At 41.2% G+C, this 24,784-nt stretch overlaps 1 protein-coding gene across 2 annotated transcripts in view; it reads right to left on the reverse strand.

The window, feature by feature from the left end:
• TMX3 (thioredoxin related transmembrane protein 3) overlaps positions 1-3,879 on the reverse strand; it is a 41,228-nt gene extending 37,349 nt beyond the window's left edge. The window contains exons 1-2 of one of the 2 annotated variants that reach the window (XM_019729345.3): positions 3,664-3,879; positions 2,568-2,622 (exon numbers count right to left, since the gene is read on the reverse strand). In XM_019729345.3, the coding sequence (XP_019584904.3) occupies positions 2,568-2,622; positions 3,664-3,709 (101 nt within the window). In that variant the 5' untranslated portion in view covers positions 3,710-3,879. The remainder of the gene's footprint in view (positions 1-2,567; positions 2,623-3,663) is intronic. The other variant, XM_074339862.2, reaches the window with a different exon arrangement.
• Positions 3,880-24,784: the final 20,905 nt, after the last annotated feature.

Below are 24,784 nucleotides of genomic sequence, written 5' to 3' on the forward strand. Positions count from 1 at the left end.
AATTCTGATCAGCCTAGTGGAGAGCGATGCTGGAAAACGGCACTTGTGATGTCAACACCTAAAGACCAAGCTCCCTCTACAAGCCTCTTCCTGACGTCAGGTGCAACCAGAGTCAAGGGCAGCACCACGGTACTGAGGCACTTATCATCAACAGCGGGTCTCCCAGCACCTAAGGTTTATGCACGAGCCCGGGGCTGATGAATGGAGAGTCTCCAGAGCTCTCTGGCTTCCTCCAGCTCAGCGATCAGGAGTTATTTCTTTACTCGCCAGGCAGCCAGTATTATTTTTGGGAGACAATGTCAGAAGGGCTGGCAGTTGGGTACGTTCAGTCTTCCATACGCTCCACTAAGATGGCCCTCAGTGCAGCACTTCCCACTGGGGCTTGGGGACAGAGATAAGTGGGAGTGCACACAGATAATGCATGTACCCCAATAATACATTCAGCAGGGGGGGCCTGAAAGTACTCACCCAGGACCAGGCAGGGGCAAGGGTGCTGGGAATGGTCACCACAGACTCACGACCCGAAGAGCATTTTGTGTATCCGCCTCTTCCCGGTAGCACCGGTTGTAGGAATCACACTCATCTGTGCACTGATGGCCACAAGGCTCAAGAAGTGCAATTCTCTCCACCGCCCCAGTGAACTCTGACCTTGGCGGAGGCTCTCTAGCCCCACCGGGACAGAGGGGCCTCACCCTAACAACTGCCAAGGTCTGGGCAATTATTGCAGGGCTCTTTGACTCATCTCCAGACTCACTGGGCAGGATGGTGGGACACTACCTGTAATAGTCACAGGTGCTGTCATCATGCTGACCCTTGTGGGACCAGCCATCACTCCCCTCATGGCCTGGAATCTGGCCGTGAGATCCGCAGTGAGGAGGCTCCCAATCTCCTCCTTTGAGACTCTGTTACTGAGGAACCAGACCTGGAGATCTTTTCTGAAAGGCTTTCACCTGGGTCACCCAGAAGAGGGTGCCGGTTCCAACTCTTCTGTCACTCTTTGTGCTGCTCCATCTTTGCTACCTTGTGGTGGCTGCTTTTTCCAGGACTGGAAATTTGTCTGTTAAGACTTGGGCTGTGTCACAGACCAACTGAACCGATTTCCAGAGAACTTAACTGGGTCTGGTAAAAGCAGAGCAAGGACACACCTAGAAATTGGAGTCTGGTTACCAATCTCATTATCCACTGTTCTTAATCCCTCACTGCAGACCCAAGGGATCACTAGGATGGTTTGCAGGGCCTCTCTCTACAGCCTCTGGGAACGCGGGCCAGGCCTGCTTTTCGGTGATGGGAGACACATGGTGGGGAGCCAAATCTGTCCGTCTCCAGAGCCCCAAGCTGACAAGGGGGAGGGTCTTTGGTGTCCGCACCTGCTCATCTCTCCTCCCTCCTCCCCAAACTCACTGCTCATAGGGCATTCTCATGGAGGCGGTCTACAGTGATGCAGTTTAAGGAGATTACTGCCCTGGTAACAACGGCTCCTCTGGGAACCGGAACATTGCTGGAAACAACCTGCCAGTACTCCGTAACCCCCACAGCATGGCTGGTGAAAGGCCCATGGGCCCCGAGGCTTTCTGCTCTCCACAGCCATGCTGTTTTCCACCAACCACCCGGCTGCTACCCCAGTCCTGTGGTGGAGACGTGGTCAACTACCTAGGACCACAAGCCAAACTAAAAGTGATGACCCAGGCTTTATTCACTTACTGCGCCAAGCCACGCCAAGACGCAAAACAGGTGCCAGCTCCTCAGCGTCCATTTTTCCAAGTGGAACAGCAGCAAGCAAGAGGCGGGTCAGCACAGAGGAGCTCATCTCACTGCTGAGGAGCTCTAGGCCAAAGGCTTCTGCCTCGGCCTCTCTGTGGACCCGTGGGCAGAGACACTGTATCTGCCCAGGACAAAAGGACAGGAGTGGAAAGGCATGGAGTCCAAGTGGAGTAAAGTGTTTCAGCCAAGACCCTCAGCAAGGAGGTCTCAGCAGAGGTGCCTGGGAAATGCCTTGGGTGAGTCCCCCAAAACCCCACAAGGCAACTGGGCTAGGGATACAGACACGTGTATGAGCATGGCCGGCCCAGGAGGCCGGAGTCTATGACTACAACTCCCTGTGTACCGAGCCTGGTGTGGGAGGCTAGCTTGCCCCGTGAGGGCTGCCAGGAAAAGCCTTGTAACTGCCTAAAAGATCACATACAGGGTCTGGGGCTGGAACAGGAGTCCTCGCATGCTATAAGAACACCTTGTGATTAACGCTGTGATGCTATGAAAGAAGTTTCTAGCATAGTTCCCAAAGTCCAGCATCCACTTAGTGGTGATTAATGCAGGGGAAAAAAAAAAAAGCAACAAACACAAGGTAAAACAATAGAATATAGAAAAGTTTAGCAGTTTTTTTGATCTCATAACTTAGTAAAATTATTTTGAGCACAACCCCATTCTGTACATATACAGCACTTAGGACGACTCCTAGGACAAAATTGGTGCTGTATAAGCACTGGTCATTACGATCTGTGTTAAAAGCTTAGAATCACGCAAATACTCAGAGTTGGAACAGGATACTATTTACAAATGTATATACTCACGATTCATCTAAATCTTCCACAAATCCTTTACAGAAAGCCACATCAAGTAAAAAAACTGAAAAAGACAAAATGCGTATGATAAATGCTGAGTTACCATTTGACTTATACTATATGCTTAGTCACCTATAAAATGCTTTTATTTTTGTGTTTTTTTGTTTTGTTTTTACAACCTACGAAAAAATTCAGCATTGAGCCATCCCAGGGCAAAGTGATACAAAAACAGACAGATCATGTGTTTAACAAATACGTACTCTTCATGCAGCCATACTGTGTGTGACAAGCAAGTGAAGCTAGTCAATCTAAGCACAGAGGTTGTTTTAAAATACACTTTTATTCTCATGGTATTTTTCCTTTTTACCATTCCATTTTTATTTTTGGAGCATAGATAGAACTCATTCTTCTGTATTTCTCCCTTTCCTCTAGCAGCAATTACCTCTTCGGTATAAACTCCAAATGCCACTGAAAATACTATTAGTTTTTTGCCCCAAAATGTACAGAAGCCACACCTGTAATGCTCATTGCGGAACAGTGTCTGGCACCCAGTGGGAACTAAACGGTCACCGAGGAAGTAAACACACCACAGTGAGGACCAGAGCCCCTGGTCCGGCGTGGGGAGGCCGAGAAAGGCCCACACACCCACAGGCCACTTTTCACGCTGCATAGTCCCGACGCCCTAACCACCTTCTGTCCTTGGCCATCCCTCCCTGAGCCCCTGGGTGGGTAACAGTCCTTCAGACGTGACAAGGCTGGGAACCCAAAGCCAAAGCATGGTTTGGCTACAAGTTGAACTGAAAGATGGCATCTTGCACGCCCATCAGTGAAGTCAGTGCTACTGAAACTTCCTGCAACCCTGAGAATTAGACTCACACAGAAGGCAGCCGCATCTTTTCCGCCCCTGGCAACGGTCTCTGGCAAAGACGCGTCGGGGGAAGGACCCCAAGCCATCGGCTCAGTCAAGAGGGGCCCTGACCGCGAGGATGTATCTCCGCGACCCCGCAGCCTCCCTCCACTTTCGGCCGGAGACCCGAAACCAGGCCCGACCCCACCCGGGGGAAGGCTCCCGCGCCCACCCACACCGGCCCCGCGCGGGCTTTACCTGTGGCGCAGAGCCGCAGGGCGGCCCCGCGTTTCCGAGGTGCCATGGTCGCCGCAGGCGAGCTGCAAGCGGACTCTGCGGGGCAGAAACACACCAACGGCCGCCGCTCCACTCACGGAAAGGGAAGCCGGGGCGCCTAGGAAGCCTGGCGCTGAGGGCGGGGGCGGGGCAGGCCGGGCTCCTCTACGCTCCCAGCGCCCGCCGGCCTCAGCCTCTGAGCATGCGCGGAACTACAGCGCGTGCGCAGAACTGCAGCGCATGCTCAGTCGCCTTCTAAAACAAAGCATTTGCTTTCTCGGCGGCCTCCGGGAGCGTGGGAAATCTAGCGTGAGGTCGCTGTCACGTGAGAGCGGAACGGCGTGTGTGGCTTGGGGGCGTTTCCAGGAAGTTAAATACCCGCTAAACTTGAAAAATGAAGTCCACTCCGACAGCACAGTTGGGGGTTGAATTCTGCCGGATATTTCCCTTGCTCACGTCCAGTGTGCAATGAAATTCCTGTACAGGTGGAAGTTAGCCGTGGTTAGAAAGAATACAACGGCTGTGCTGTGTGACCCTCCATGTATTTCAAAAATGACTGTGGAATCTTCTTTGAATTAGTTTGCAAAATGGGAGACCTATCTCATAGTAGAAAGCTCTGTTAATACGTTATTGGCAACTAAAGGAGTCCCTTTTTAAAAATTATCTTTAAAACCTGAAGAAAATGAATTTGATCATAGGATATACTTTTTGATGATTTGTTCCTCTTTTCTTTTTGAGATAAAATACTATAAGATATTTATATTGCTATCTTTTTCTACATAACAAAGATGATTTATAAAAGTAATGTAGTTTAATTTGATGGTTCCTGCAGCAGTCACTACATTTAATTTATATCACATTTTTATAGAACATAAAATGCCAGTTAAGTCAGTCATTGAATGTGTGTTATGAGAACAGAAATAGATTGTGATGTCAGCCTCAGTCACCTTAGGTTCAAAATTCCAACAGGCAAAAATCTCATAAACACTGCTATTTCCAAAGACTGTAAGATTAAATTACCTGATTGAGGGTAAGCCCTAGGGTTCATCCCTTTCATGCATATACGGCATAGTATCCAATGCAGACCTTCAGATTCAAATATATATTTCAAATCGAGTATCTAGTTTATTCTGAGTTTGACATTCATAAATATTAATAGTTGGTCCTCTTAAAAGTTCTCAAAGTAGGAAATATTATAAATGAGGATCCAGGAGCTCAGAGAAGATAATTTGCTTAATAACTAAACATGATGGAGTTGCTATTTGAAACAAAGTCTCAGACTACACTGCCTCTCAGGATTTCTTTCTGCCCTAGAATGATCTCCATCCCTCTAACCTGTCTTTGTCAGTCATCCTATTTTGGCTAATGGTGCAAAGGTTTGACCAGTCACTTTCCTGGGAGTTATGCTGGGTACTTCCCAACTTAATATTTCCCGTATCCAACTGGTCACCACATCTTGCTACTTTTGTCACTTAAATATCTCTTGCATCTTCCCTCGTTTCTCCATCTCCATTATCCCAAGGTCAGGTTCTAGTTTTTTCTTGCTTCGATAATTGAACTAACCTCCTAATTTGGGCCCCTAGCCTCTACTTTCACCTTCCTCCCAGTCATCCTGTGCATTGATTGCTAGATAGGTATTTGTATTTTTGTATCCAAATAGATGATGGCTTCAAACATTAACAGTGCTCCCTGGAATACAGAATAAAATCATAGATTTGTACTATGTGCAAGTACTTTCATACTCTGTTTTCTCCAACTTCTCTCCCATTAGTCCCACCTTCCCCAAACTATGCACACGAGTGACAGTTCCCTGCTGAAGCAGCCATGCAGTTTTCATCCCACGTACCTTGTGTAACATAATCTTCATCATAAGTTAAATTGAATCTTGTTAGCAAAAACTTCTATGTTGCACTTTCTTTTAAAAAGGCTTTACTTTGCTGTTTTAGGTTCACAGCAAAATTGAAAGGAAAGTACAAAGATATCCCCCGAAAAAGAAGTAGACTAAAAAAATATTCATTCTCATCTAATTTGAAAATTCTCTGTCTTCCACATTTAAAATTATATATATATGTTTAGCATTTGCATCGCAGCTTCAAGTAGCCTGTGGAGGAAAACAGAAACTACTCTTGATCTGGATCTGTGCTTTTGAATAGTGTAACCACTAAGCCACTCATGGCTGTTGCACTCTTGAAACGTGGCAAGTGTGATGGAGTAACTCAATATCTACATTTAGTGCTTAATTTTAATAAGTTTAAAACTGATACTTGATTCAGTTATTGGAAAACTTTTAAGTATGGCTGGAAAAACCTGGTTATGTGAATCTACTTTTTCAACTGTAAATTTTATGAAATCTAAATACCGAATAATAAAAAATTTTAGAGTATGAAATGATATGTACTATAAATGTAAAATATATATTGGATTTTGAAGACAGTATAAAAAAGAATGTAAAATTACTCAATATTTTATATTGATTATGTAGAAACTATAGTATTTTAGCTATGAGTTCATAAAATATATTAACATTAATTTCAACTTTTTTTTTCAATGGGACTACTAGAAAACTTAAATACTATATGGCTTGCATTATATTTCCATTGCACGCTACTGACCTAGGCAGTCGGAAAATGATCAAACAAAACAAGCTTTTCAAAGGTTTTGTACAGAAAACAGGCTAAATTTGTGTATGCTAAAATGTGTATTTAGTAAGTTCATATTACAATATAGAATATTTTTAACTGATGAAACATTTGTGTTTTTCCTGCTCATTTGTCTACAGCAGTGATGAATTTCCTTGAGATTTATAATGTTCTGTATTAAATGTGACAAGCATTTTTTTTAAAAAAAAAAACCTTTCAATTAGCTACATATTAAATATATATATATATATATATATATATATGCCTTATATATAATACACATACTTACCAAAAGATATGTATGAGCATGTGTGTTTGTAATTGTGAAAAGCTAAACAACTCAAATGTGTAATAGTAAAATGGATAAGTTGTGCTGCATTCCTACAGAATACTGTATACTGCATAGTATATAGCAGAATATTATATGGCAGCGAGAATGAATGAACTTCCATATAGGGAACTACATGGATGCATATCAGGAACAAAATGTTGAGCAAAAGAAGTGAGAAACCAAAGAAAGTCACTCACTGTATGTTCTATGCTCAAAAACAGGCTAATTAATTAATAGTATAAAGTCAAGGATACTGGTAATGTTTATTTTTTGAGCTAAGTGTTAGTTACACATTTGTGAAAATGCACTGAGCTCTGCCCTTACACTTTGTGTATTTTTCTGTGTATAGATTCTAACAAAACTTTAAAAGTAGGACTAAAGCAATGTACGTTTTTGTTTTTTGTTTTTGTTTTTTTCTTTAAGGAAGGATGATCATTATACAGTGTTAAGCAGTGCTTCTCAAATTGTACTAAGCATCAGTTACCTGGAGAACCTGGTAGAACAGTTTCTGACCACTCCTTGCAGAATCTGAGCCAGTAGGTCTGATTTTGCATTTCTCAGAAGTGCCCAGGCGATGCTGCTACTTCTGGCCTGCAGGCCTCATTTAGTGGTGCTGAGGGAAAATAAATCCAGAAAATACCAGTCATTTTTAGATTGCTATGCATAAAATACATGAGGTTAAAAAAAAAATCTAGAAAAAAGACTCAAGTTTTTACAGTTATTTCTTAATGATATGTAATGGTTTTATTGTTAATTTTAAATGACAATACACATTTTTAAATGTCTCAGTTTCAATTTGTAACATGCTCAATATTGTTAGGTATAACCCACATCAAAAAAAAAGAAAAAAAAGAAAAAAGAAAGGTCACTGAAGTCCTCAATATATTTTTGAGAATGTACAGCGGTCCAGAGACAAAAAGTTTGTAAACAAAGTGGACACTTACAGAACTCAACAAGCAGGGAATGTATATCTTCTCTAGCACTCGTGGAAAAGGTAAAAGAATATCATATACATAGGATATCATAAAGTAAATCTCAACAGATTGAAAAAATGTAGTATTATCAATATATTCTCTGACCACAACACAATAAATCTATAACAAAAGATAAAAATATGACCCAAATCAGGAAATTTAAAAACACTTATAAATTACATCTTTGTATAAAAATAATAATTGAAACTAAAATATACATAGAACTAAACGAGAAAGAAAATATGCCCATTAAAATTGTAGCATGCAGCAAAATCTGTTCATTCAGAGAAATTTATAGACATAAATGCTTTTTTATTTTAGAATAAATAATAGAGCTAAATTTTATCCTTAAGAAGAGAAACAACAAAGAAGAAAGGAAGGCATAAAAGGTTAACAGGGACATTCATTTTATTTTATTGTGCCAGAAACTGTTCTATGCATTGAGAAGATAACATTGGACAAAATTGACCCTAGTGGTTTATTAGAGTTATCACGTATGTGGCATATGTATAGTCAGGCCGTGTTCTAAATGCTTTACATACATGAACTCATTGAGAGAGAGAGAGAGAGAGTAAAAGAAGATAAAATAGAGAGATTCAAACAAGTCTCAAAGTGTGTTTTTTGAACCCACTAATAAAATGGACAAATTTTTTGTTATAGTGAATTCAGAAATAGAGTGAGAGCATGTGAGAGATAATGAAGAAGCAAGGAAACATCTGAAGCATCCAGAAATCACCAGGACACCTTCTGAGATGCAGGCTGAATCACCTTTCAGCACCGGTGGTGCGGAAGCCAGTTTATTGTTGGGCCAGTTCAGGTAAGACAGCTCCCGCACCTCCCCCATTCTCCCTCTCTACCAAACACCAACCCTTGACGAGGCCAGCCCCGGTTAGCTAGCTGGGAAGGCCAAAAAGAGAGAAGGTAAATCAACACCCCTACCCCACTGCGGGATTCCAGCCTAAAACAGTCTCTAGGAGGGGAAGGAGAAAATTTTTCGATGGTAAATCTAGTTCAGAGTTTTGATTAATGCTAGGACCAGATGTGCCAATTATTAATTAGACTGTGTTTACAACTTGAAGTTAGTTAGAACTATCTATCACTCAAATTGGGCTTATTAGAATTTCATATTGGGTTGGGGGAAAAAAAATCCACTCTGAAAAATAAAATTTAATGAATGATGGGAGGACAATTGGTTATATTTTGATTATGTTGACATTATTACCTATTCAGTATATTAGTCACATTAATAATGCTAGGACCAAAAGAAGGACACAGGTATAGACAACAGAGGTTAAAAAAATAAATAAATAACATTATCACAACATACATGAAAAATTAAAACCAACAAGTTAAAAAAACATAGCTTACCAAGATTGGTTCAAGGACTAGAAAGATAATTGGATAGTCATTAAAAAAGTTGAATCAGAAGATTGACATTGTTTCATAAAGAAATTGTGCTATCTATCTTTTATTGAAAAAAATGTTACAGTCTTCAGAGAATATAAAAACAGGAAACACTCTCCAATTTGTTCAATAAGGCTAGTGTAAACCTGGGAACAAAACCAGAGGAGGCACGTGTGAGAAAGAAATTATACAGGTCAGTTCATTCATGAACAAAAGTAGGAACAATTCCAAATACCAAATCAGATATACCGTAGCAATGCACCAAAAAAAGATAAAATTGGTTTTTTTCCAGAAAAGCAAGAATGGTTTAACATTAGGAAGAAGAAAATTGATGTAAATTTTCCACAGCAAAGGATAAGAGATGAAAAATATGTAATCATTTAGATAAACGTGATAAAAGAATTTGATCCATGTCAACTCCCTATCAATCATAACAGTAAACTAGGAATGGAAGGACAATTCCTCATGGTGTGCTGAGCAGGTTAATTTCCAGAAGTTCTGGAATTAGCCTGAGCTGTTTTGCTAAAGCTTCTGCATTTCACTAAGCTCTGGTCCCAACACCTGAAACATGCTGGTTAATAACATTACTTTTGTAACAACCATGGATCCGGGAAGATTTGGGGTAGCTTTTACTGATTTTGTAGCAGTAATATGCATATGTGACTAGCAAAATATTAAAAAACCCAGCGAGATTCTTGAACTACCTAGCTCTAAGGTGTTCTATGCACATGTACGTGGTTCCTGATCCAAAAGAGACAGTGCGTGCACGCATGACCCGTGACCTGCATAGAAGGTACAGGTAGGAGCTCGTACCAGGTCTCCCCTAGGCCCCTTGCTGTGAGCCATCTATTGACAGCGATCCAAATCCTACTTTATCACTGTTGTCATATGGTTTCCTTTTTCCCCAATAAGCTGGAGATCTGTATTGTTATTTGGGGTCCCAACAGCCTTCTTTCCTTAGCAGTTGAACCCTGTTTTAGTAGGTTGGCATTAGAGATGAGATTGCTAAGAAGACTTTCTGACTCATGTTTTGCTAAAAATACAGCTTAGGCATTATTTATTGAGAAAGAAAAAGGATGATTCTGATAAAGGGGATGAAAATGAACTGTTGATGCAGACACAATTGTTAAGCTACACTTGATTTGAAGTAACATAGGCTTTGAAAGCAGTTACTAATAAGACTTTCTATTGCAATCTAGAAATGATAGAACCTGAACACCAGGAACTAGCAACATTAGAAAACAAGTGCAAACTCATGGCCGGTTGGCTAAATCAGTTTCTTAATTGCTGCTTTCAGCGTTAGCAAAAGTGAAAATTCAGAATGTGCTTTGGAACTTCATCCTTTCTGGCTGGCAAACGGAGCTCCAACCAAAGGAACATGGGCACTCATAACTTTTGATGGGTCAGCCTAGCCTCTGAGCCCCACTCTAACAAAGAAGAAATTCAAGTGGGACAGCTCGATGATAAAGGGCTGGAATCAGCAAGGGATCACTCAGCGATGAAATAGCCATTTTGCAGATTGTCACAGTCATTTCCTGATGACGCCTGTTAAAAAGGCTCCTGAGAATTTTAGATCAAGTAGCAGGATCTCTGGGTTTGAACACCATTGAATTAAGGGAGATGTTTGCACTCAGACCGGATACTCTGTTGGCTGCCATTTTTGTGGGGATAGTTCAAGGAAAAATCCTTGCTCACTGGAATGGATTAAGATGGACATTCATACTAGGGAAGGGTGATTGGTCTGCTCCTCCCTTGTCATTTAAATGTCGGTATCTCCTGAAGCTGCAGAAATACTGCTGATGCTGACAGGACTGGACTGGCTTAGATGACCATGAAGTGAGCTCCTATGGGATGGGATGGGATGGGATGGCCCTCACCCCGGTTATGATAAAAGGAGCCCCACCACCATGGACACCACTGTGATTTTGCTCACAGGACCTCAAAGGATGTAAAAAGAGGCAGTTTGGGATCTTTTATCCCAGCTTCCTCCTGTGAGACTTCAAGATAATACAAAGATGAGGGTTTTACAAAAGAAAGGAAATCAAAACAAGAAAACAACAGGACCTACCTGTGTGGAAGCCTTTAAATGACCAATTTAAAATGGCATTAAAAAGGGGAAATTGGCAGAAACCTTGATAGAATGTTATGGAAGGCTAAGGAAATATACTGCCTCTCCTTAGACTTTCCAAGATATTAAAATATCAAAGCAGATATGGTTGTCTTGTCTGAGATTAGAGGAATTTCAGATAGAGAAAGTCTCTTAGGAGCCCACCGCATAGAGTTCCAAACTGCCACTTTTAATACTGGAGAACGATACCAGTTTTCTACTTACTGTAGCTTCAAACAACAGAAATCTATTATTTTACATCTTTAGACTTCCACTGACCACACGTGGTCATGGAGGAAGAGTGTTATGTGAAGGACAGGGTCTCCTGACCAAATCCCTGTAGGAGAACCAAGGCCTTTTACAAATGTGCAGGTGTAACGGCCTGCAAATTTTAGTCACCTCAATACAAGAGCATTGCTAATGGGCCCCTTAGGGGTGATAGAATTAGTTTAGGGGAACTAAGAGATACTACTGTTAAAGAAATAAAAATGGACTTCTCCTTAAAAGTTGAAATATATGATTTAAAAAAGGATACTGTGGGGATGTCTCCTTTACCTGAATGTATAATTGGAGTGGATGTAATGATTGGTTAAAAATTTCCCCCTCTACTGAGTAAAATGAGAAAAATTACTTGTAGGTCTGTCCAAAAGCCAGTACTAATTGGATATGAATAACGGGAGTTACCCAAGCCTACTGGAAGAGTTAATATGAAGCACTATCGCTTGCTTAGGGCCACACAAAACTACTGCCCTAATTAAGGATGTGTTGGATGCAGATGTGTGAGTGCCCATATGCTCATCAATAACCCAAAGCCAGTGAGCAGGCTGATGGATGATGGGGGCTGACCCTGGGGTGCAGTGGGCGCCATTAAACAGTAACCCTAATGCTTGTCCAGATTTTTCAGCTGCTGAATAGATTACTTCCACGAGCTAAAGCTGACTGGTTTTCTTTAGCTGACCTAACTAGTGCCTTTTTTTTCAATAAGTGTTGCTAGGGAGAGTCAACAGCAATGTGCATTCATGTGGAATGGCTCCTGATGTACATTTGCCTCAAGGATATTTGAACTTGCCTGGGTGTTGTCACAAGTTACTGAGGCAGAACCAGTGTAAAGCAGCTGTACAGCATTCTAGTGCATTGTATTGATGGCATTGTGATTATTTCTGAAGCTGAGAATCAAGCTAAAAATGAGTGTACTGTGATCATAAATCATATGACTGATTGAGGATGGTTAATGAACCCTGAAAAAATCCAGGACCTTGCATTGACTATAACATTTGGGAGGGTTGTGTGGGCTGGTGTGTCTTGTGATACACTGCAGACCACCAGGAATAAAATGTTCTTGCTCCCTACCCCTCAGACGAAAGAGTCCTAATGAGTAATAGGCCTGTTTGGCCTTTGGAGAAATCATATCCTCTGTTTAAGGATACTATTGGGCCCAATCCATTCAAACAACCTGGAAAAGGTCATACTTGAATGGAAGCCTGAACGAGCCTTCTTGGAACTCAGAGGCTGTAGCCCAAGCTATCCCATTTGGATGATATGTTGCAGTTACGGACTGAATTGGGCCCCTCCAAATCCATATTCGAAGACCTAACTCCTAATGTGATGGTATTTGGAGGTGAGGCCTTTGGGAAAGTAATTAGGCTTAGAGGTCATGCGGTGGAGTGGGGACCCCCACAATGAGATTAGTGTCCTTATTAGAAGGGGAAGAGACAGGATAGCTCTCTTTCCTCCCCCATGTAAGAATACAGCCAGAAGGAGTTGTCTGCAAACCGGGAAGACCTCACTGACGTACCATTCTCCTTTCATTTTGTACATGGTTGTGAAACATTGCAATTCTCACTGTTGATATGAGTAAAATTTATGTGTATGAATACAGTTCACCTAAGTTTCTCTCAGATGTTTTAATACTAAATATAAAACCTAAGATTTCATCTTAGAAAATTCCTTAATTATGTATTTCACATGAGATGCATGGCTGTCATTATAACAGGTCAGATTCTCTTACCCATTACAAACATAACAATATAAAAATGTTAATGCTCTATTTTCCTTTTCATAAAAATGTATTTACTTCTAAGTCTCCCTAAGGTTGAAAGGTGCAAAACCAGTTATGGAAGTCAGTTAATATTCTAGTTAATTAGGTTATTCACTTCCAGAGAGTTAGACCAGGAGAGTAACTTAGATTCTTGTCTGTGACCCTGAAGAAACACTTTGAACCTTCCTCTTAGTTATTATGCCAGTTTGTTCATAATTTCAACAGAGGAGTGACTCACTCGTGATAATTCTGTCTGCTTGTAGAAGTCTGCAGCTCCCCCGAGGATAAGCTGGTTAGAACACTTAGATCCGTAAATGTCTTTCGCCTGAACTTTAAAGACTTTTAAACATTAATACAATATTGTACTCATTCATATACTTAAAACCATGCAAATCTTTCTGATTTTAATGATAGCAGATTGAATTTGGATGTCACATATCTTCAGCTGACTGGATGCTACACTTAGGAGGCTATTCCCCTGAGTCAGAAAATATTTTTAAAATGATATATTTAATACCCACTAGATTCTGTATCATTCATCACGATGATGAATGTGTCAATGAATATTATGAGTATGCCAGCAATGCCAAAGGACTGGGAAATAAGGTCCAGTGGGAATATATTCTGATCTCTTGACCTTCTTTGGTATATTTAAATCCATGTTTATCTTTTTGTGTATCATAGACTCAAGCCTTTGGTAGATTTATTGTATTTTAATAAACCACAAACATTATTCCATTTTTGATGCTAATATGGTCACAATCAAACCTCTAGAATTTGGTTCCTGGATCCTTTTGATCTGATTTCACTAAACCTTGGCTTCTGATAAAGATCTATATTCTCTTGTATCTTCTCCCTGGACGTGGAATCAAGTATCCTTCCAAAAAACCCTGGTTTCTTTTCACAGAAAATTGATTTTAGAAAGTGGGCTTTACATTTACATTATTAGAGATGCCATTGCCTCTGGGCCATTTCAGGGGACAGAGGGAGGGACAATTAATTTTATTAATAATGGCATATATATTATATATATGGAAATACATACCTGTTACATTATTTGCTACACATTAATGTTCATTCACATATATGTCATTTGTCAAATTCATTTGGAGGGAAGCTCTTCAAAGAGGCAGTTATTCTTAAGACTCTGAAATCTCTGAGCACCATTTCTCCTTTAATAAAAGTTTAGAAAACTATATGAGTCAGTGTTGTCTGAGCTCTTTTTTTTCAAGCTACTTTTGAAGGAAACAATTTTTTTTTTTTTTTTTTTTTTAATAAAACTATGATTACTTCTCAGGTCAAAGAAGAATAGTTTACACTTTTCCAGATTTAAGTTTTAGAATCTATCAAATACTTCCTATTTTTCTTTGAAATAAAAATAACTTATCAGTCCTCTGACTTAAGCATTCTAAGATCACTCTGAGGAACTTTCTCTATTTTGGTAACTGTTCAGGTACTCAAATGTTAAAGTTCAGAGAATAGAAGAGTTAATATCAGTAAAATTCTGCTTTGGGGAAGGAATCTTGAACCTCTTTTATGGGGCCAGAGTTTATTGGCATACAAGGCTTTTGTGTAAGTACCCTTTGTCGTTTAAGTACTTCTAGTATTTCTAGGATAGACCCCACAAAGGGCTTATGAAATAGTAATCATACCTAGAGGTCTCATTCCTCTAAGTCAGTGTTTGACATTTCTTGAGGGCTTTTCATAGAAATGTCTCCCGGTTATCTTTCTTTTGTAACTCCCACCTGACCACAGATAACATGATTTCATCTATTCAGGGTTAAAGTTTTCCAGCCTTGTCATAAATATATCAGGATGTTTTGGCTCACAGAACTATGGATAGTTTCGGGGAGGAATAAATTTTCCTCTACCCTTCTAGGTTTTTTTTTTCTGGCTGGCCTAATAATTAAATTAGCATGAGATAGATTAACAAGAGAAAATGACCAAATTTAATTACATATGTACATATGGGAACCCCACATACAGGAGAGTCAAAGACAGAAAGTTGAAATGGGGTGTATACGGCATTGGGGCTTCAGAGGGGGAAGAGGTTCATTTGCAGGGCAATAAGAAGAGCAGATGTTTAGTAATTAGATGTTTGTCCTGCCGTATAGATAGGTCATAAAAAGTTATTTCTGGTAATAACTCTTATGGACAACACCCCAATTTAAAATCTTTAAGGGAGAGGTAAAAGTTTCTCGTGAGACCACAGGGTCTCAATTGCTTTCAGCTCAAAATAATCCACGTGCCAGGGTAGCGCATCTTGGGGAACCCTATGCTGAACCCCTTCAATAGAAGACTGTAATTTTGAGTCACTCCTGCTATGCCTATTACAAGTTTCCAGACCAGGCACCGTGATGGTTTAACAGCAGTGGAACAAGGGCAGGACACCCCGCCCCCCTCCCGATTTTTGGACCAAGAACTTCCCATAGAATGATCTAGCCTAGGGACAAAAGGAAGACATCCAATTTATGAGAACTCTGTAGAGATGTAAGAGCGGGGGAAAAGGTTATGCAGGGGCTGAACAGACTTAGTTTGTGATCATTACGTGAATTCACAAGCCTTCTGAACTCAGCTCAGATGTGGAGCCAAAGCCAGCCAGGCCAGCCTCAGACAGTGAAGGGAGATACTAATATGGGTCCGAAAGTAAGACATCCGTGACAGACCTCTCATATAGTCTGTCTGTCCTAGAAGATAAAACCACAGACTCAGAGTTTAAAATGTGTTATTCATTAAGAAACACATGGGAAAATAATAAGGAGAGGAGAGAAATACACGTCACATATTGGTTCCTTAATACATCACAATTACAAATCTGGTTAAGTACCTCTGAGAATCACAGTCCCTGTGGTCACCAACCTGGCAGGAAGAGAAGGCCTTGTGATGCTAACTGTCCAAGGGAGAGGGAGGCTGACCTTCCGTCCTGAGGCAGGAAACCTGAAGAGGCCCTGACATACAGATTCCAATGAGACTGTCCTGCTTTTCCAATCAAATATTAAGAGTCTGTCATTTTGTTGACACTGTCTTGCTCACACTGCTGACCACCTAGGGGCCAAGTCCTTCAGAATTTGGCTTTGCCAAATCAAACTTTATACTCTCAAAGCAAAGTCAGTTTGCATTCATTGAAGGCATATGGCATGCCAGGCACAGCACTTATATTAGCATATAACTCATTTATAACAACTTCAACTGTTAGGAGTTGATAACCTTTATCGATGAGGACACCGAGATTTAGGAAATAAGCTACCAATAACTTGGCCTAAAATGAGATCTTACCTAAGAGTCCTCCCAACTGACATCCTCTGTAAATTCAGTTATTAAAAAGGAAATTGATACCGGATTGCATGTATTTACTCCTTCCATTTTGTGAGGATATTTTCCTCGTAAGAGCTAAGATCCTTTCTATCAGCCTGGAAGGACCTTTAGGTTTGAATTTTTGTTAGTTATAAGAATGGTGACCTCTGCTGGAACCATGTGTTTCAGCATCAAACAGTAGCTGACAGATTTGACCCACATCCTGCCTGGCTTTCCCAGGAGAGGTTACAGATACACATGCAAATGGAGAAATAACAAAGCCCACACTTTATTTATAATAAAGGTTTACTATGAACAAAGCCCAGCTCTTTGAGGCAAGAGTTTCAAAGAGCTGAAAACGTCTAGAATATCTTGGCGAAGAAACCCATGCTACTAAAGAAGCTTAAAAAGTCAGGAAGCAGTTTGCAGTGGTTGCTATAGTAGCGAAAGGAAACCTGTCCTCTGGGGAGACTAGAAAAGAATAGTTAGCTGCCCCCAAGGTATTGGTTTCAGGGCTCATTCAGAGTCCCAGGGTGATAGGAGATGCACAGCTCTGAAAACATTATAGAGAAGTGTCTGGGAGTGCATTTGTTACCGGAGGCAGCTGCATCAGGGCTGTAGAGGTTAACCTAAACAGCAGGGTACCGGTATGTGTCACATTGTTTTAAGGTCCAAGCTGCATTTTACAGTCAGCATGGTGGTGTGTTTTGAATGCCACTGGATGACAGTAGCAAGAGATCACCTGCCTTAGGGAGAAATGTTATGCGTCACACATATTTAAACCATGAATGGGAATCCATACATGCCAAGGGTTTTTTGTGTATCATAGTTTTAAGTCTATTTCAGACTTAAAGCAATGCCTCCTAATTCAGTTTTCTGAAAATGAGTCCCCCACACTCATTTCTTCTCAGACTTTTATAAATGTCAGCACTGTCAGACATTTTTTCAAGCTAGAGATCATAACCATTTAATTGCATTTCCTGAAAGAAATACTTGGTCATTTTAGTTACCATTCTCTAGACATTTTCCATCTTACTTCCCACAACTCAGCGGGACAAAGACAGTATGTGAAAGGTCCATGTGGCTACTGTATCTTCTTCCTCCTCCACCCATTGATTCTTTGTGTAATAGGATGTAGAACTGAGTCTGCGTGGACAGCTCTTCTTTTGAATCTCTGTGGAATTTGGTTATTTACACCACATGACACTTGATGACATGTGACCTTGTCTCTTGCAGCAACTCTTGCCAGTATTGCCTTCACGAACGTTTCTGCAGGACTTGTTTGTGTAGAAAAATGTCTGACGCTTTATACTGTTGACATACACTTGTGTTATAACAATGTATTTAAAAGGACGTTTGCTTGGGTATATAATTTCATATCTTAAATTATTTCCTTAAATACTTAAAATCATACTAGTCCTCGTTTTCTTGTATCTGTTTTTCCTGTGCTTCCTGATATCCTGACCCTTGTATCTTTGCAGCTGACCTGCTCTAACTCACGTTAAGCTTTATAAACGTATGATCTATGTCATAGATGAATGATATATGATTATAATATCTGTTATATAGAAATGATAACAATATAATATACAATATAATAACAAGATAATGTAACACAATATGTAATATAATATATTATAATCTCTATATATACTGTATAATATGGGGAGTAGTATATATACTGTGTATTATATATCACATACATATACTATACTGTATAGTATATAGAGAGATTATATTATAATCTATGAATTTTATAACCTGTGACTTTGATGTTTTTAAATTTTACTCTAACATTTCCAGGTGTATGGTTTTTATGCATGCTGTTTGGCAGGAAGGCAGATCTGGTGAGGAAACTCAAGTACAGCCCCCCATTTTTCCTGAACCACTGAAACTCCTTGCTAGGTGTCCTCACCACGCTGCAGTTCTATGTCTAGAACTTTCTAACAGGAAGTTTGTTCGTTTGCTTTGTTTTTTGATAATTGAGACATGAGATTCAATATAAACCCACCCATTAGAAACATCAAACGTAAGATTCGTGCTGCTCACAATAGTTCTAGCTGAACATTTTTATCTGCAAAGTATTTATTTAATTATTGGTTTATTTAAGTACAGTTGGTATACCATAGTGTATTAGTTTCAGGTATACACTATAGTGATTCAATATTTACATACCTTGTGATGTGATCACCACACTAAGTCTGTAATCATCTGTCAACGTACAAAGTTATCACAATGTTATTGGCTATATTCCTTTTGACAATCTCTTCCCAAGATATACTCCATCCTTAAACCTTGGGTTACAGTGACATCGTGTGGTAGTGTGAGGTTATGCAGACTGGCTTGTTAGCAATATTCCTTTTAATTACTTTTCTTCAGTGACCGGATACACTTTTTTTTCAGTAGCACTTTTAAACCATATACTATACCTTTTATACCAAAACAATATTTTATCACTGTATGCTGAACTTAAATTGGACAAGAATTTTCAGAATTTTAAAAACACATGTTTTTGAAATAAGGATTTGGTGTAACAGTTTTGCCCTAGATCAAAAGAACAGCACTCCCAGTGGATGTCGCTTTTGAGAAGGTCAGATTTAAGGTCATTTAAAATTTGAATCCTAATCACATCCTGTGGGTTCCCACAGTCTGAATGATGTGTGGGTTTTTACTTGCATGTCAAAAGCAGCGGTGATCGTCTTAAATATTGCGCCCACGGGTGGCATCTGTAAAACACGAGATCTCTTCCTGACTAGAGAGTGAATTACGTTGACTGAGTAGGAGCCAGCATAAGACCTATGTGCTTTAAATTGTGGTTTTCTAGCATTCTGACCCAAGTCATTATTTAGGTCACTGTGCAGGTGTGTCACTTCTCCTGTGAATGAAACACGTCGTTCTGATGGAATCTGTTTGTGACACCATACTGCTAGTTCTTATATACGCACGAGGTTTTCTTCATATACTTTTAACTTGATGATTCATATTGTATGTACTTATTGACAGAGCCCTGACGACCTAACTTATACAGAACATCAGGTGTTTAGGTTTGGTTCTGAGGTGCAGTTCTGTTTCGGAGATTCCGTGAGTTGTGTTCTCCGTAGAAGAGCTCTGGGGGAATCAGGACGAGACAAGGGCTTCCAGCCCAGCAAGAATGTGGTCTCATCTGGAGACTAGATTCAGGCTGGTCCCTCAGAATGCTCTGGGGCAATGCTGCCCAGGAAAAATGCATTACATGAGTTGCCTGCCACACATGTAATTTTAAACTGTCTGGTAGCCCATTTAAAAAGATAACAAGGAACAACAGATGGTTTAAACACGTTACTTAAACTGATACGGTCAAAATATTATCATCATCACAGCATATATCAATATTAAACACATTGATGAAATAGGTTCTGTTTTATACTAAGTCTTTGAAATCCAGTATGTAAACATACCTCATTTCAAGTGTTCAGTAGCTGCGTGCGGCCAGTGGCTGCCATGTTTGACAGGACAGCCCTAGAGTGTCAGTGGCTCACGAGTTGTTCCTGTCTTCATGCTAAAGACTCAAGCTATGTACCTCACACCCCATTGCAGCTGGTTATTGGCTCTAATCTGCCCTCGGGGAGTTGGGAAGTGACCAGGAAGGTACAGTGGCTCCTGCTTGGCTGGGGGAGATTCTCAAAGGTGTCATCTGTGAGTTTTGCCAGCTGAGGGATTGGTGGACCTGCCCTGCTGGGGACCTGGGTACCCAATAGGTATTCACTACAGCCCCAGCTCTGCTCACGTGCATGCTTCCCACACTGAGATTTTCAATGCAGGCTCAGATTCTCCAGGATTCTAGTTGTTCACAGTTTCTGGGGAAACTGTAAGAGGACAGGTAGTAGAATCAAGGACAGCCAACTGCAGAGTTGGGCCCAGCTCTGTCACTTGTACCCAGGAGTGAAGCGAGCTTTAGCGAATGTTCATGGCAGCACCAATGAGAGGCCCCTGCTGGTAAGCAGAACCCACGTTCAGTGCAATCCTGGGACAGCAGAAATGTGGGTCTCAATGGGATCATAGACCTGAAGAGTTTTGGAATATCGTGAACAGCATAGAATTGTGCTGCAAATGAGACTCAAGGGTAGGGTTGCCTATATTGCAACTATGTCAGCTTTGCAGTCAAGCAGGTTGGTTCCATATTTTGTCATTCTGAAGAAAGAGAAAGGACCCCTGTTTAAAATTTGGTACAGATGTCAAGAGTGATGATAACACCATAGACACTCAAAGAAGATATAAAAATATTTATGACTCATGGAACGAGGCTTTCTGCTGAGAGCCTGGTGAGTCCACAGCAAATTAAAAAATGGCTTGAGAGCAGGAAAAGGACACTGGCTTAGGGTTTTGTTGCGGTTAGTGGGTTCAGTCAGAGCAAGGGTTCCTGCAAGTGGTTTCAAATCCCCACTGGTGCCAAAAGAGGGAGCACTGGACCTTCTTATCTGCTTTCTCAGATGTGGGTCAGGAACAGAAGAGGGAGAAGTGAGGCCTAAAACCTGTTGGCAGTCAAACATCAAGAAATGGAGGCCAGGTGTGCACAGAAGATCTTGGAGGTATTGCGGGTCCAATTTCAGACCACTGCAATAAAGCCAGTCATCATCTTTTTGCTGGTGGAGGGTCTTGCCTTTGATTTGTGAAAAATGCAACATCTGGGAAGTGCAATAAAGTGAAGGGCTAGGAAGCCTGTACTAGTTTTCTAGGGCTGCTGTAACAAGTGACCCCAAATGGAGGGCTTAAAATGCAGAAATGTATCGCCTCTCAGATCCATAGCCTGAAATTCCAATTCAAGATGTCTGTAGGGCTGACTCCTTCCAGAGGCTCAGAGGGAAGCATTGGATTTATGCCTCTTTCCTTGCCCATGGTGGTTACGGGAGTCCTTGGCATTCCTTGGCTTATAGAAGCATCACTCCTATCTCTGCCTCTGGTTTCACGTAGCATTGTTCCCGAGTTGTGTGTCTCTTCTCCTCTTCTTATGAGGACACCAGCCGTGTTGGATTAAAGGCCCAGCCTCCTCCAGTACAACCTCACCTTAACTCGCATTTTAAGTACTTCTGCAAAGACTCTTATTTCCAGAAAAGGTCACATTCACAGATACCAGGGGTTCAGACTTTAGTATATCTTTTTGGAGACACCATTCAACCCACAACAGACCATTCAATTCCATAGGCCACTCCCTGACACCAGTGATTTATGCCTGGCTATAAGACAGACATCATGGCAGAATTACCTTCTTCATGGCTAATTTATCCTTACCATAAGTTGAAGTTTAAACCCACCTCCACAGATTGGTGGGTTTTCTGGTAGAGCTGAAAGCAGTAATTTTCTCCATCTACCCTCCTTCCATCGATGCTACTGAGTTTCTGCCATGTCCTTTGGCATCACTGAGTATTAGGTAAGATGAACAGAATTGTGTCCCTTAACTGCTTTAGGGGCTGCAGATTGCTTTGTTTTCTAAATCTGCTGGTAAAAGGACAGTGTAGTGATAATGTTGTAATGCTTTAAGAGGGAGGCTGTGTAGGATTAAGGAAATTTACAGCTGGTCTGTGAGAGCTCTTCCTTTATTTCTGGGGAGGCCTGGATGTCTCACTTTGACCCTTGACCACGATAAAGATCATAGAATTTATAAAGTGCTGGGTATATTCCGAACATTAGGATTAGTCTGTTTGCTTGTGGTTTTCAGCTGACACCATGGGTTAGACACCCTGGCCTGACTACATGACCAGAAGTACATTAGAAATATCTCTTGGAACTTCTGCCTCGAGCTCTCGGGAAGCCTGTAGTCAGTGCACATATCTTGTCGGTGCAGTCCAGACACCACATGGGTGCAAATGCGCACGGACGCCAGGCTGAGCCCCGGGATTCACTCGGAGCCTCAGAACCTGCCTTGTCTCTGTTTTCTTTCTCTAATGGATCACGGCCTTCGATTTTAATAACAGCCTTTGATAAGGGCTTTGGAGCTGTGTCCTTTCAAATATCTGTACTCCTGAGATCTTTGCAGAGGCTGACGGAAGACCTGGGATGGAATTAACGCCAGTTTTGAGGGCTGCAGGGACTTTTGTCACTTCAGGGAACAATTCTCCTCCCTGCTGCTGCTGCAGAGAAAAGCTCAGGTCTCTCCAGTTTGTAAGGATGCTTTTAGCTAAAACTGAGCAGAAAAAGACATTGGGGAAGCATTGATTTCTTTGAACTTTTAACTTAAAAGTGCAAGAAATTTTTACTTTGGAATTTAATTCCTTTGAAGTCTCTGAACTTGAAAACTTATAGTATTTGCATTTAATTTCTTACTGGGAATTTTATTAATGAGAAACTGTATTCAACCTAAGGAACCTTTCTGTGCTGTTGGAATTTTATTATTGGAATATCTTATTGCTGTCATTTAATCTCATTGAACATCTTCTGATATGCTCTGTTGAATTACGTAACTGGACACACTTTGCACAGGAAATAGAATGGAGGGGTAATTTTCAGCCTTGGTGGCAGACTTGTCTTGAAGTTAGTATATTCGTTTCTGACTAATTTTGGATCCTTATGAGACAAAATCAACACAAACAATGATTGAACTGTGGAGGTTTTACAACATGTCAGAAAATACTTTGATGGCTCTCTCAGGAGAGTTGGGGCTTTACGTTCCCTCCTCTTGAATCTGGACCTTTTTAGTCACTTACTTGTAAAGAACAGAATGCATCACAAGTGAAGTCCCAAAATTATGGGCCTAAGTCAGGAAAAGCCGTACGGTTTCACCTGGTTCTCTCGAGACACTTGTCTTGGAGCCTTGAGCTTCTGTGTAAGACATCCAAGCACACGGAGGTCTCCATGCCGGGAAGAAGCTCAGATCACATGGAGTGACGCTGTGAGGTGCCCCGGCCAATGGCACCAGCTGAGCTCCAGTCCAGCGGCTTCTGCCGCGCAGTGTCATTTCACCAGGTATGTGTGAGGACGCCTCCAGGTGAGTCCCCACCTATCCGGGTTCCCCAGCTGTCCAGCTGGCCTGGAGAAGTGAGCGGAGATGAGATGTCTGCACTGTGTCACTCTGTGAGCATTCAAAAGCCATGTATACCACTGTGTTTGGAGTGGTTGGTTAGTTATGCAGCAGCTGTAACCAGCACATGGACTCGGAAGTCTGTCCACGGGAGCAGTAGGCGGCATTGGGGTGCGACCCATTGAAGGCCGAGGCAGCACATTGATGGATATTTGTTTTCCTTCCTCAGAAGATCAGCCAGAGCCCTGTGCACCTTGGGGTGGCCCCGTGAGCTAAGAGAACAGAAAGCTGAGCAGTGCTGCGAAAGACCTATCCTGGCCCACCTTTGGAGTCGGGAGGAGAGACTTTCCTTCCACACTCCTGGCCTCTCTACCTTCTCAGTCACTCTCCAAGGGGTGGGAGTGGGAGAGACGCACTTGCGGGAAATTGAGAAGAAACGGGCTGTGCTTGGTTCAGCTTCCCTCCTTGGGAACAAGGTTGACCACAGGCCACTCACACTCTCTTTTCTTTTGACCCTGCCATATGCTTGGGGGGAGTGGGATGGTGGAGGGACCAGGTCTCCTAGGGAATACTGGTGGTCAAGCTTCTTTTGTGAGGAGCTCTAAGTGGCAGGTCAGATAGCTTATTTTACCCCCTACCGTGTGCTCCCTCCTGCAACTTACTTTTGTGAGAAAAAGAGATGATGGTTTGTCTTCCAAAGGCCTTGATCCTAACCTGATGTTTATTATGTTCAGAACTTGGGTGGAGATGAAGGGTGCCGTTTATGGGGCTTCCTTAAGATGCTAAAACAATTCCTCTGTATTTCTGTCATTCACTCAACCATATTGTTTATAGTCGTGTGAATTATCTAACACAGCAGAGAGTAAATCTTTAATGTTTTTACTAACTTACAGCAAATTAAAATATATACGTATAAATGTATGACATCTTGTCCTAATCCTCAGAAATGGAATCCAGATGTAAGCTTGGATACCAGTCACTCAGTATATTACTCTCATGTTAAGAGCTTCTTTCGAAAGGATCAAACTTTGCATAATTTCTGGATCCTTAGAGTTACCCTTACTTTAACTATGTCTGAATACAATTCATCACCTGAAGAGGAGATAAAGTATTTGAAGATTACTAAAAAAAAAAACACCCTAAGTATTTTCAGCTGGGTATCCTATTCTAATAAAAAAAAAATTTCAAAGGGCTGTTGGAAGATTTATTAACTTTTTCTCAGAAAGGAATCTTAAACAGTGTGTTATCCAATGTGATATGTTTCCTTTCTAATCCAAACCATACTGGGATTGCACAAAGGAATGACAAAGTCCCCAGCCGTA

The sequence above is a fragment of the Rhinolophus sinicus genome, chromosome 4, assembly GCF_057876585.1.
Source record: "Rhinolophus sinicus isolate RSI-liver-muscle chromosome 4, RSI-T2T, whole genome shotgun sequence".
NCBI classification, from domain to species: Eukaryota; Metazoa; Chordata; class Mammalia; order Chiroptera; family Rhinolophidae; genus Rhinolophus; species Rhinolophus sinicus.